This window comes from Phocoena phocoena, chromosome 3 (assembly GCF_963924675.1).
Source record: "Phocoena phocoena chromosome 3, mPhoPho1.1, whole genome shotgun sequence".
NCBI lineage: Eukaryota > Metazoa > Chordata > Mammalia > Artiodactyla > Phocoenidae > Phocoena > Phocoena phocoena.
This window is the reverse complement of record NC_089221.1, coordinates 42,940,302-42,954,796: the sequence shown is the minus strand read 5'-3', so window position 1 is coordinate 42,954,796 and position 14,495 is coordinate 42,940,302. Positions and strand designations below refer to the sequence as shown.

The 14,495-nt window shown below is 36.4% G+C and overlaps 1 protein-coding gene across 1 annotated transcript in view; it reads right to left on the bottom strand.

Moving 5' to 3' along the window:
• The window catches only part of MTREX (Mtr4 exosome RNA helicase), a 135,034-nt gene that overhangs the window by 5,054 nt on the left and 115,485 nt on the right, over positions 1-14,495 (bottom strand). Inside the window, exons 23-25 of the mRNA XM_065873971.1 lie at positions 12,548-12,653; positions 9,407-9,463; positions 8,076-8,238 (exon numbers count right to left, since the gene is read on the bottom strand). Coding sequence (XP_065730043.1) covers positions 8,076-8,238; positions 9,407-9,463; positions 12,548-12,653 — 326 coding nt within the window. The remainder of the gene's footprint in view (positions 1-8,075; positions 8,239-9,406; positions 9,464-12,547; positions 12,654-14,495) is intronic.

The following is a 14,495-nucleotide window of genomic DNA, read 5'->3' as shown; positions in this document are numbered from 1 at the left end:
AACTCTGCTGTGAAAGTACAGGAATAGAGAAAGTGAATTATTAGACTGATCCAGGTTGGTGGTGCATAAGGCAGATGGGAAAACAAGAATATCAGTTGCTTCCTAATTCTCTCTCCATGACTAGAAAAAAGGATGTGGTTCAGAAGGAAAGTTCTCTAAGCAGTGGCTGTGTCCTCTCCACAGCAGGTCTCCAAGAGAATGAGGAAGCAGCTATGTGATATCTACCTGGTGTTTACTTCCTGTTACTGAGACAACTCATTCTGACACCAATAAACTATATTAAGATTTTGAAAATTAACAGAACAAACGCTGCTTCTTTTACTAGCAACCTTTAACAGAAGAAAATAGTGATTTCACTGAAGATGTTGTTTCCAAGTAGGAGGAGACTGTCGTTAGCCACATCCAACATTCTACTACCATTTTACAAATGAGAAACCCTAGAGGTGGTTAATGCCTTTCAGGTTCAGGTTAACAGTTTTACATCTAGGTTTAGAAAAGAAATCTGACACCCTCACTGGAAATGGCAGAGATAACCGTATTAGCCACCCTTTACAGCAATGGCTTCCCTTTAAACTTTGAGGCTAAGAGTTCATGGAAGAAGAATCTTGGACCTTTACAAGCTGAAACCTTTATAAAAGTTGAAGATACTAGTTTGTTTTTGCTGTGACCGTGGCTGAGAAAATTATGAACAGTCAGGACCAGGGAAGGAGAAAGCTCAATTAATGGCCTAAATGAGGAAGAGGGAGAGGGAGGGGGAGGGGGAGGGAGAGAAAGCAGGTCTGAATGGCATCTGGAGGACAGTTACCTGGATGAGACAGGATAAAAATGCACAAAACAGCCTGAAGTTGCAATGGGGGAAAGGATGGGGCTGAAATCAAAACCATGAAGCAAACACAACCAACCAGCTTTACAAATATGGGTAAGAAGAGGATTAGCCTATTCCCTAGGAACAGGAGGCTGCCAGATGGACACCAGCCACTGTAGGATCAGAAGGGAGCATCTCCTAGCTCCACTGGTAAATTCATGACTTGAGAAATGGACAGCACCTTTATCTCTTCCCCTGGATGAGTGTTGCAGCTCCTACTCCCTCTTCCATTGGGCCCCCATGTGCAGGCATAAGCAACACAACAAGGGCACGTAAGGAGCCTATCCCCCACCCACTGCATCCCAGGAGGAACGGTGCTCCTCTACTGCTTAAAAATCTTTTGATACCATTAATGCAAATGCTAGTAGGAGCACTGGTGAGTCTGTTTCAGTCCTGATTCAAACATAAGGTTCTGGATGGTCCATGTGTGATATTTCTGTATTAGGATAATCACTTGTAGACCCTAAGTTTTATCTTTAAAGGTGGTATTTCACAAACTTCAGTCATTAGCGTATCACTCATTTTTGCTGTAACACTTTTAACTTAAGTAAATGAAAGTGCTCACTTATTTTTTATAAATAGGACATAATTATAAAAACAACGGTTACAAAAACAAAACAATGCTATCAATTCCAGCTAGATACTATTGCCAACAAAAAGATGATCACCCAGACATATTATAGGCACCTCAAACTCAACAGTTCCCAAAAGTAAACTCAATACTTTCCTTCCAAATCATTTCTATTAACATATTAAAAACATTAAGTTTACTCTTCTATAAAGTGGAGATAACAAGAATTCCTATACCTAATGGGGTTATTGTGAGAAATGAATGAAATAATGCATGTAGGGTACTTCACAAGTGTCAGTAACACAATAGGAGCTCAATAAATGTTGGCTATATTTGTTATTTCTGTTCTCAGGTGCTAGGGATGCTGAGCTCCAGTCTTGCTCTCACTGAAAAAGGAAATACAGTAGCAGTAACTTCTGGGTGTCTAGAGACAGGGTGGGGGCTGGAATGGAGAAGGTAATGAATATCGCATGACTCATGCAGCCAGATATTAAATGTGTATTTTGCAAACACTTCTATTTGAAGAGAATTAAATTAGGTAATGGTTAAAAATGTAAATATATATAGGACTTTAAAAAGGAACAGAGTGTATTTCACAGGTCATTTAGACTTGAAAAGAAATCCTTTATAAAACTGCTGTGCAGGGCATCGGAGAGCCAGGTACCCTGGTTCACAAACTCTGTTTTGACTGATTTCAAATGTGTACTGGGAATCACAGATAACCTGATATTGTTTTGGTATTTCTACAAATTGAGAAACTCATGTTAATAGCCAGGATCTGCAAAAGCTATCAGAGACCCAACCACATGAAGTACATTGCTAAGATAAGCTAAAGAAACTAAATGCACATCTGAGCAAGCAAACACTGCCACACTTTGTAAGCACTCCCACTCAATTTCTGGAAAATGAGTTCTGACAGTTTCAGATGACATGAGAACAATTAAGAAAATGAGGCCAGGCGGTACAGGGTTGCACATACAATGGCTATGGCTGCTGACCTCAGTCTTGGCAACAAATCACCGTGTGTGTACAAACACTGTCCATAGCTGCCTGCAGCGTAAAGGGGATGAATGAAGCCTACCGTGAAGAAGTGAATTACCCAGCATACTTCCTACATACTGCAGTTCTCTGTAATACAAGGGTTCTCCTTACTCCCAGTTTTGGAAATCATTCCACCTCATCAATTAGGACCACCTAGATTAAGTGTTAGATAAGAGATACAAAGCTATTACCCATCCCCCCAGGCTATCTGAAGCTGACCAGAAACAGAAACATACACACTAACAACCTAACGGTTTGTTACAAATCTTTTTTTCTGGTCTTGCCAGAGTGTAAAGCAAAACTGAATTCTTACTCGTCATTGCCTTTTTTTTTTTCTCTTGTTGTACGTGGGCCTCTCACTGTTGTGGCCTCTCCCGTTGCGGAGGAGCACAGGCTCCGGACGCGCAGGCTCAGCGGCCATGGCTCACGGGCCCAGCCGCTCCGCGGCATGTGGGATCTTCCCAGACCGGGGCACGAACCCGTGTCCCCTGCATCGGCAGGCGGACTCTCAACCACTGCGCCACCAGGGAAGCCCTAGTCATTTCCTTTTGAAGAAAAATTGTGGTAAAATACACATAAAATTTACCACTATTAAAGCATGTACCCCAGTGTCACTGCCTGTTTTTATCACAGTGAAATATAATTCACATGGCATAAAATTCACCCTTTTAATTAAGTGTACAAATTCAGTGGTTTTGGGTATATTTGGAATTGTACAACCATAATCACTATCTAATTTTAGAATCTTCTTATCACTCAAAAAGAAACCCATATCCATTAAGCAGTCACACCCCTACCCCCTTCCACCTTCCCCCAGCCCATGGCAACCACAAATCTACTTTCTGTCTCTACAGATTTGCCTATTCTGGACATTTCACATAAATGAAATTGTACAATAGGTGGTTTTTGTGTCTGCCTTCTTTCACTTAGAACCTTAATCTGGTCAAAGTTCATCCATATTTTAGCATGAATCAGTACTTCACTTTTTTTTTTACAGTAGAATACTGTCCCATTATATGGATAATACACAATTTATTCACCCACTGATGGACATTTGAGCACACATGCTTTAAGGGTAATCTTATAAACATCAGGCTCATGAGGTTCTTAAACAACACCATTCTAATTGAGGATGGAAATCAACACATTTCTTTATCTGGAGAGGTATTTATTTCTACCTCCAGCTTTCTGGCATTTGCAAAAGTGGTTCCCCACAGTTCACGCCCTGAATCTGACTTAAAACTCCTATCTAAGTGGTTATTGAGGCCTGAGGTTAGGATCATAATTATATTTTCCTGCAATCATTTACCACTAGATCCCAGCTTAGGCTGAAAACATTCCTGGAGGGCAGAGACTGTTGCTTGCACTGCACCCAACACAATTCCTGATCCCACTAGGGTCTCAGTTAATTATTCATTAAATGGGTAAGTATCAGGTACTAATTCCTAAGTCATTTAGTACTAAAACTGTGCCAAACTTTAAACACAGAACAGATACATATTAATAAAATGTTACTCTACTATTATTAGCAAAAGTATTTTAAAATAACAAATCCATTGGAAAATCCCTTCTAATACTGATGTACCGTCTCCTAAGAAAGGGTAAAACTATGCTAGTGGAAAGGCAGTTGAGAAGACCATGTGGTGGGGGCAGAGAGTAGGAATGTGCCAAACAGCATTTGCTTTAAAAATCTAGGACAGGGACTTCCCTGGTGGCACAGTGGTTAAGAATCCACCTGCCAATGCAGGGGACACAGATTTGAGCCCTGGTGCGGGGATGATCCCACATGCTGTGGAACAACTAAGCCCGTGTGCCACAACTACTGAGCCTGCGAGCCACAACTACTGAAGCCCATGTGCCCTAGAGCCTGCGAGCCACAACTACTGAGCCCGCATGCCACAACAACTGAAGCCTGCGCGCCCTAGAGCCTGCGAGCCACAACTACTGAGCCTGCGTGCCACAACTACTGAAACCCGCACGCTGTAGGAACCACGTGCTGCAACTACTGAGCCCGCACACAACTACTGAAGCCTGCGCACTCTAGGACCCGCGAACTGCAACTACTGAAGCCTGCGCGCCTAGAGCCCATGCTCCACAACAAGAGAAGCCACCTCAATGAGAAGCCCACACACTGCAACAAAGAGTAGCTTCCGCTCGCTGCAACTAGAGAGAAAAGCCTATGCAAAGCAACAAATACCCAACACAGCCAAAACCAAATCAAAACAAAAAAACCTATGACAGGCAGAAGTACAGTAAACACTTTCAAGTATAGTAAACACTTTCAAGTGATAATTCGTCATAGGAGCTTTCCTGATGACATGTGCTTAGTGGAAAGCAAATCCTTCATGCACAGTGAAGACTACAATATTGTTTTTGTATAGACAGAAATAAACAGTAATGGCCCTGTCTAGGTTACAATGGATCTACTACAATGGATCAGTAGACTGAAACCCCGTATCTGTATGGGCTATAGCCCATACAGATATATTTTTAATTGTTATCCAAATTTAATTGATGGAAATAAGAAACGATTATATTCTATCATTTTTTCCAGGGTGATAACAGAGGCAATAATTATTTATGTGAAGTGTTCAAAATTCCTCAACTGAATCACAGTATAAACTCTTCTCTTACATCAGACATCCCCCAAACATATGGTGTTAATCATTACAATGTTAACTAGCTCCAGCTAAGGTTTGAAAAATACTTAAAACTACTCCTGAGGCTCATGACATGACATGATCAGACACTTGACCAGAGCACATTAAAAAGTTCCAATGCAGTCATTTTCTGCCTGTAAAAATAAAGACACACTATACTATGGGCTAGAGCTTTGATTATAGTATTTTTCCAATTATATAAAGCATGTACAGTAACAAGATGAAGAGAGAATGGCTATTCTGAAATGGACGAACTAAACAACATAGTAAAAAGAAAAAAAGGGGGCTTCCCTGGTGGCGCAGTGGTTGAGAGCCGCAGAGCGGCTAGGCCTGTGAGCCATGGCCACTGAGCCTGCGCGTCCGGAGCCTGTGCTCCGCAACGGGAGAGGCCACAACAGTGAGAGGCCCGCATACTGCAAAAAAAAAAAAAAAAAAAAATCGTTGTGGCAGGGAGACACCATATGCTTGGAAAAAAATATCCTAAGTAAATCAAGGTTCTCAGTTATTTTTTTGCTATTTAATTATATAATTGCTTTTATGAGCTTTCCCAATTTTAAAAAGAAAAGGTATAGCTGGTATAATGGTACCATGAAAATTGTGTTGATGTTAGACCCAATTTCAAGTTATAAACTGAATCCCTCAATTTTTAATCTTAGATTTCTCAAGCAAACTGTGACACTGAAATAACCTCAAGGAATTGAAATAGATTTCAGGAACTGAAACAGATTTCAGGAATTGCTAGTATGTTGTGGAAAACATCAACTCATAGGTGGCAGAAATACAAACCGTCAGGACTTCCCTGGTGGCGCAGTGGTTAAGAACCCGCCTGCCAATGCACGGGACACGGGTTTGAGCCCTGGTCCGGGAAGATCCCACATGCAGCAGAGCAATTAAGCCCGTGTGCCACAACTACTTAGCCTGCGCTCTAGAGCCCGCAAGCCACAACTACTGAAGCCTGTGCGCCTAGAGCCCGTTCTCTGCAACAAGAGAAGCCACCGCAATGAGAAGCCCACGCACTGCAAAGAAGAGTAGCCCTCACTCGCTGCAACTGAAGAAAGCGCGTGTGCAGCAACGAAGACCCAACGCAGCCAAAAATAAATAAATTAATTAAAAAAATACAAACTGTCTTCAATTTAGCAGTTTAGGATTTATCGGCCATACTGCGGTAACTTTTTCATTTAAGTACAAAGAATAGAAAAATAATCCACAAAGATAATTTTATAAGGCTTCCTATATTTCTAGGCCTATTGTCCCTTCATTTTTCTTAAATAAAACAAAACAAACAGTGCACCACTATTGTTTTATGCCATTGTGTTCGCCTTCTCAGAGAAGCAGATATACAAATATGAGCTATTATATTAACAAGTTGTAGAATTTAGGCATAGAACAGTAATTAGTTTCATCCTTATGTTCCCAAAAGAAGTTAGACTGAAGAGTGGTGATGCTGTACTTGATTGCCTTTGTGTGTCTGAAACACACAAGCTGTCATATATCTATCTGGGTTTCTTCGTGTTAAGCAATGTTCACAGGTGAGATGAGGATGTCATGCTCTCTTCTCACAGCCTCAACAGTAGCTACCCACCATCAATTATTATAGACCTTCTTACCATTCCTACAAGCATAAATTTTCAGTGGATAGAGATGGTATAATTTTAGGTAGTATTTAAGAAGTCTCTAGGTGGTCCAAAACTCAAAGATAAGGTGTTATGGTTCTTAGATGAAGTTATCAACTATCATGTGCTTGTAGTCACAAAGGCCAGAATTCAAATCATAGTGCCATCATGTAGTACATACACCTCCATGACCTTGACTAAATTATTTACCTTTTAAAAATCAGTTTCCTTGTGCAAAGTGCAAATAATGTCTACTCTGATGTGCTACTTTGGTGATTAGATCTAAATTATATAAAATGCTTATTAGCACAACTCCTGGCACACAGTAGTTACCTAATAAATAATGACCATCCTGGTAACAGAATACAGTATTCAGAAAAAGATTTTGGGACCATAATACTAATGACCATTTAATGGAGGCTTAGAAATAAACTTTAGGGAAAGGACTAAAACAGCACACCATAATTAAAAAATAATATACTATAAACTATAATATTTAAAACCTTAACCCATTAAAATTCAATGTAGTGAAGTAAAGGCTCATAGTTGATTCTGTTGCAGAGATTCATAAACTCAGTAATCTATTAGTCTTTAATAATATTGGGTAAAAAGCATAGTATACAGGGTATGTTAAAAATATAATTTTTCTCAAAATAAAATTTTAAATGTTCTTATAATAAATATCTATGAAGTCCAAGCTCATTTATTTTAATTTTTAAGAAAGTCTGGTGCAAACACAATTCACCATTATAAATATCTACAATCTGCGTAAGCCAATCTTTTTGCAATGAATACAGCATTTCTAAATATGGTTTTCTTTAAATATTGTGCTTATTATTTGCTTCTTGTAATTCACTTATAATTACTCCTTATATATTCCCTTTACCTTTACTTCTTCATTTAAAATTTTTCTTCAGTTAACAGTTTTGATTGATTTTAGAAATGCAATGATGGACAGCATATTTAGCTCTGCTATTTTTTGGTGGAATTGCATAGCAAGCCATTAGGTTATTACTAAGAGAATAAAACCAAAAGTAAAAATACCCACATAAATAGGCCTTATTGCCAAAAGTAAAAATACCCACATAAATAGGCCTTATCTGTGATTGCAGAGACTCTGGCACAGGATTATAAACTGTTATAATGAGCAGACTGAGCTTATTAAATAATACAAAGGATTCGTGGAGAATATTTTTGATTTACATAGGCAGAAGATTTCCTTTTATTATCAAAAATTAAAATATTATTCTTGTTTAGTAAATCAATGCCATCCTAAGTATATTTCTTATATCAGAAAGAAATATGTGTACAAAATTTAACCATACCTTCAAAGACATCTGTCATTTTGCAGATATGGGCAAATGTAGCTCCAGTTGCCCAGGTATATATTACATCCATTAAGTGAGGTTTAAATGAGCTTAGGTAAGTCTCCTCATCAATTTCCAATTTGGCTTCTGCTGAAACTTTTGCAATTCTTTTAGCACATTCCTTTGAAGATAAAACATATACTTAAAAAATTTCTTACTTATGATCTCCCATATCACTTTTCCTTTAGGTTTCCAAAGTCAGTATTCTACAAGGTTCCTTTTTCTTCCTAGGTAATAAGCCTGCAATTTGGATATTCTGCTTCTAAGTAGCCGCAGTGCCTGTTCCACTGCTGAGTAATCAAACAGCAAAGTTTTCCACTACATTAATTAAGAAAAACATATCAAGAGCATGATTTTCACCCAGTAATACCTTTTCTACAAAAACCAAAACTCTTCATTAAAATTACTAAACAGTAACATTTAACTCATCTCTAATTGTTTCATTAAGAAAACAAAGACAATAATAACAAGCCAGACTCAGAGAAACATAAATCCTATGGCAAAATGATGCTTTTTCTCCAACAATGCTTTAAAAAATGTAAATCTTAATATTTCCTTTTCCTTACAATAGGAAGTTAGATTTCATTCTTTTCTCCTTGGTAATCAAGAAGGTCAAAAACTCCTGGGCCTATTAAGACTTCCCTGATTCTGGAAGTTTAAATTTCTTAGTAATATTAAGGAATGTTAAACGTTACATTAAAGGGGTCTTCTTTTATGATTCACTTTTCATTCCTCTCTTGCAGTGTCTTATAGTTCATCTTTCCCTGTCTGTCTAATGTTGAAAAGATAGATAAAACCATTCTTCCCAAGAAAAATAATAAAAGAGACCAATTCATTACTATAAACTACTGTGGCTTTGAGGATCCAGAAATAAATCATTTCTTAGGCTAAAACAGATTTTAAAACCTGATTTTAAAATTTGTTGTAAACTGAGATGGAAAAATATATAAAAAATTAAGCTAACTAAATCTATCAAGATGCTATTCTTAACACCAAGGAAAACGATGCAGACACTGAACTGTTGGTATAACACCATGCAATGTTAAATCTGTACTCACAGCAACTCTATATAACTTAACATTTTGGTGAGGGAGAATGTCTAATTTTTAAAAGAAAAATTACAAATGATGTTATTAAAACAGCAGTAAATGACAAGACTAACATCAAATGATATATTTAATCCTGAAGGAAGCTGTCTCTGTGGAATAATAAATATTATGATTAGACTGTCACAAATGTTTATTTCACAACATACTATTCATAAAATATGTAGTTCAAAAAAATCTTACCTGCATTTGACGAAGTGGTCCTGCTAATTGCTCTGTTAATTTGGGCATCTCACTAGACTATGAAAGAAAAGGAAGATTGTATGTAAAACCTAAGTTTAAAATGCAGTGTATACTATCTGCTTTTATAAACAAAACAAAGTTTTCATGATATCCATTAATTTCAAATTATAAGACCTCAGTCATTAGCATTTAGAGTTTCTAATCAACTTAGTTTCTGTAAGCAAAATTACCACTCCTCTCATCCTGAATTATACTATTCTCTTATATTTCAGAGGAAAATATTACACTGCTAAATTTGCAAAGTGTGCTAAACTAGCTATTTTCTGTGACCATAAATGGAACTGGAGAAAATATTGTAAACATGCATAGTAGTTTAGTTACATCAACATTTATAAACTGTTGTATCATACTTTGATTTTTGAAACAGTTTGGCTTCTAGGCAACTCCCACCCTGTGGAAATTAAAAATCTTGGATAAAGAACATTAGAAAAATGCCCTCAATTTTAGTTTTACCCAGATATTTCTAGCTCTCTAACCACTGTTAAAATATTTAAAAGTTTAGATGAGTTTCAGTATTCTTATTATTGTCTCCCCACTAGTGAAAAGTCTATCAGTTTCTCAATTAGAATAATAAGAGTTTCAGGTCTACTACTAACTAGTCAAATAAACTTGGACAAGCTGCTTGAATCCTGTGTGTTAGTTTCTTACACCGTCAGAGAATAAGTCAGGTCCTCAAAACCTATAGACTTGTGATTAGAATAAAGTTATTATTAAGGAACAAATTTTGACAAAGATAGACTTACTATACAAAAATAAAATTATTACAAGAAAGGTATGTATGTATATAAGTATGTATATATGTGTGAGACAATTTAAAGTAATTATAGGTAAATTTTTAAAAAGCAACTATAGGTTAGTTGCAATAGATCTGCCTTTACTTTGAGCATCAGTATTTATATAGGACTTGGTTTTGATTTGTATCACGAATGAACTCCACATCTCAGTTTAGTGAAAAGTACACAAGTACATGTCTTTGACATTGTGTCCATTCACGATCAACAGTTACTGATCTCTTCCTCTCTCCTGGTCACTGTAAGCAGAAGGCACTGGTCCTGATGTAAGTAAGCTATGTTTCATTTTACCAATATTCTCCTACCAGGTGAGTGCAGTTTGTTCCCTATCTCTCTTTCAGGTCTCAATTCAAATGTCCCTCCATCAGTGAGGCCTCTTCTAATCACCTTACTTAAAACAGTAACCCCAGCCCTCGCAACAATTTCTATCTGCCTCCTCTGCTTCACTTTTCTCCAAAACCCTCATCACCTTTTGTCATAATGTGTGTATTTCATTTCTTTATTGTTTATCTTCATCAACTAGCATACATGAAAGTATCATGAAAGCAAAAGTTTCTGCTGTCTTTCTAGTGTCTAGGTATCTGCATTGCACATAGTGGGTGCTTAATAAATATTTGTAAGATACTTAATATTTATATTGTAAATACTGTGTAATCTTTAAATTACTTCTAATGATACAAAAAATAAGGGGGCATGGTATTAGAAACAAGCAGCTTTAAAACAGAAGGTATCAGCATTTATGACAACTATCTTACTATATTTACCTTCCTTTCTGGCTAGAAAACATACTTTTAAAGTATCAACAGAATTCCATGGTACTTTCAGTACAATTACCCATTTTGATGTTGAAAGGCACCACACCACAAGAATTGATGACACTACATATAACACAGCGGGGCTTCACTGAACAAATCTCAACTACATTTAGTGACATCTTGCCCCAAGATTTAAGAGTTGTGTTTTGGCTAGGCCCAACTCCCATGAAGAGGTAACATACATGGCCTCTCAGAAGACAGGATTTTTTTACTGCCACATTAAAAAAAAGCACAGTATAAGAAATTAGCCACAAGACAAAGTCTGACACAGGCAGAAGATCACCAATCTCCAAATAATTTCTAAACCTTATATCTGTTCAAAGAAAACTGGACAAACATTCTAATAAATTATCTTGGAAATTAATGTAATAAAATTTTGAACCTAAGGAAAACAACAGCCAAACATAATATTTTGTAAAGGAATGCATTCCTCACATGCAAATTAAATTACTTCATGGGTGCACAGCAGGCATTCTTACGAGAGCATAAATCATTTTTGGATTACTGTCCTATTTGTTATCATTGCCACTGCAGTTGTAATTCTGATCTGTAATCAGAGAGCTGAGAGAAAATACCTACCTACTCCAATAAGTTATGTATTTGATCTGATTAATAAATAAGGAAATAGTTAATGGATAAACAGATCGACAGCAGAACTGCAAAACAAATTTGTCTTACACAATTTACTTTTTTAAAAGTTAAACTAAGTGTATATGGTAAAAGGTTCTCTAAAAATTTATATAGTAGCAACATTATTTTTAGAAGGTAAATGTGCTTGTCTTACTCTTATTTTGCCGATTTTATAAACAATGAATAAAGTTTTGAATTTGAAATGTGAAACATGCATTTTACTTTTAAAATAAATCATACTGGCTTTTGCAATAAAGTAAACGATGATAGTGTCCTTCTGGTCCATCCAGCATTTCATTTTTTGATTTCTTAAGAGCTGGTGAAAGTCAACTAACTACTCGCATGAAAAAGTTACTGCCAAGCCAGTGATGAGAATCGTATGGCCATTATCTCAAATCCTGCCAATGAAAACTAAGACTTCAGCCTCTAGTACAATCAGCTGCCTCACAGTTATTCTCCAAAATTGAGAAGAGGAATGTTAATTCAACCTCACTCCCTTTTCATTTTTACTAGTTTTGCCTAATTTTACCTTTTCTTTTTCCTTCTAGACTGTCTGACTAAGCTAGACCTTCAAATAATGCACTGGGTTATAGAGCAAATTTTTAACTTGGAATCTGATTAATGATGATTGTCTATAAATAAAATTCTAGTTTACTTTCTTTTCTGATAATATACATTTAATTATTTCTCTTACTAAATTTGGGTTATAGTTACATTGATTTCTAATAACATTACCTATAATATGTAAACATGCAGGCATATTTTAAAAATTAAAAAATCCATAATAATATTAAATTATAAGACATGTAAATCAACAAATAAGATGTGCTAAACTATTAACTCACATTCTCTTGAAACACAAAGCAGCTTAGTAGTGCCGTTGCCTGTTCTGCTGATAGGTCATTGAAAAGGCCATTAAACATCATCTCAGTTAGAAGGAGTTCATCAGCACTATACCGCCATAAACAAACAAACAAAAAAGAGTAAACTCCAAATGTCAGAATATAAAAACACGCATATGTACCCACACATCCTTAAGATATAGTTTTAAATAAAATACGTTATTTGAACATAAGGACTAGTCAGTGAGAAGTGACAAAGATTTATTTAACTAAGGAAATGGCAGGTCTTTATATTTACCAATGTATGAATAATAAACGTGAAATGGGTGTTTCTTATAAAGAGCCCATTCTAGCAAATACCAAAATGCAGATATTCATTGAAATAAAGAATCATTTCTTAACTTTCAGAATACCAGAAAAATTAGTCATTAGCATTTATTACCTAGGTTCAAGGACCTTTTAAATGGTTTTCAACTCAATTATTTTACAAATAATTTAAAAAACAGACAATGAAAAACAACTTTATAGAAATCTTAATTAGAATGTACCCATAGCAGACACATTTTATTCACAGTTTCCTAGTGCTGAAAATGTTATAAATTGCTGCTCATTAAGACTGTTATCTATGAATCCGGAGTATATCCATCTAGTAAATACAATTTCTGATTTCAAACATATCTATAATAGGTACTAGCTTATCATTACTTCTGTTTCTTCTTGCACTTGCATTGTCAAAACATATTACTGACTCCAGATTTTAAATACATCTCTTTTAGGTTCTAGCTTACCCTTACTTTTGGTTCTTCTTTTGCATCATCTAAATACAGTATTTTACTTTTTTTTTTTTTTTTTTTTTCGGTATGTGGGCCTCTCACTGTTGTGGCCTCTCCCGTTGCGGAGCACAGGCTCCGGATGCACAGGCTCAGCGGCCATGGCTGATGGGCCCAGCCACTCCACGGCATGTGTGATCTTCCCGGACCGAGGCACGAACCCATGTCCCCTGTTGGCAGGAGGACTCTCAACCACTACACCACCAGGGAAGCCCTAAACACAGTATTTTAAAAGACTATGACAAATCGTAATTTCACTGAAGAGAGAAAGGTTATCTTCTTTGCTCCATAATTTTATTTTCACATTCAGATTTTTAAAAAAATTTTATTTTATATTGGAGTATCATTGATTTACAAAGTTGTGTTATTTTCAAGGGTACAGCAAAGTAATTTAGTTATACATATATCAATACATATATCTATTCTTTTTCAGATTCTTTTTACATATAGGTTATTAGAGTATTGAGTAGAGTTCCCTGTGTTATACAGTAGGTCCTTGTTGATCATCTATTTTATCTTTAGTAGTGTCTATATGTTAATCCCAACCTCCTAATTTATCTGCCCTTGCCCCCCAGCCCACCTTTCCCTTTTGGTAACCATAAGTTTGTTTTCAAAGTCTGTGAGTCTGTTTCAGTTTTGTAAATAAGTTCATCTGTATCATGTTTTAGATTCCACATGGTGTAAGAGATATCATATGGTATTTGTCCTCCTCTGTCTTAGTTCACTTAGTATGATAATCTCTAGGTCCATTCATGTTGCTGCAAATGGCATTATTTCATTCTTTTTTTACGGCCAAGTAATATTCCACTGTATATATGTACCTTATCTTCTTTATCCATTCATCTGTAGATGGATATTTAGGCTGATTCCATGTCTTGGCTATTGTAAATAGTGCTGCAATGAACACTGGGGTGCCTGTATCTTTTCAGAGTATGATATATGCCCAGGAGTGAGACTGCTGAATCATATGGTAGCTCTATCTTTAGTTTTTTTTTAAGATTTATTTTATTATTTATTTTATTTATTTTTGGCTGCATCGGGTCTTCGTTGCAGCATGTGGGCTTCTACTTGTGGCGTGTGGCTTTTCTCCCTCTAGTTGTGTTGTGCATGCTCCAGGGCGC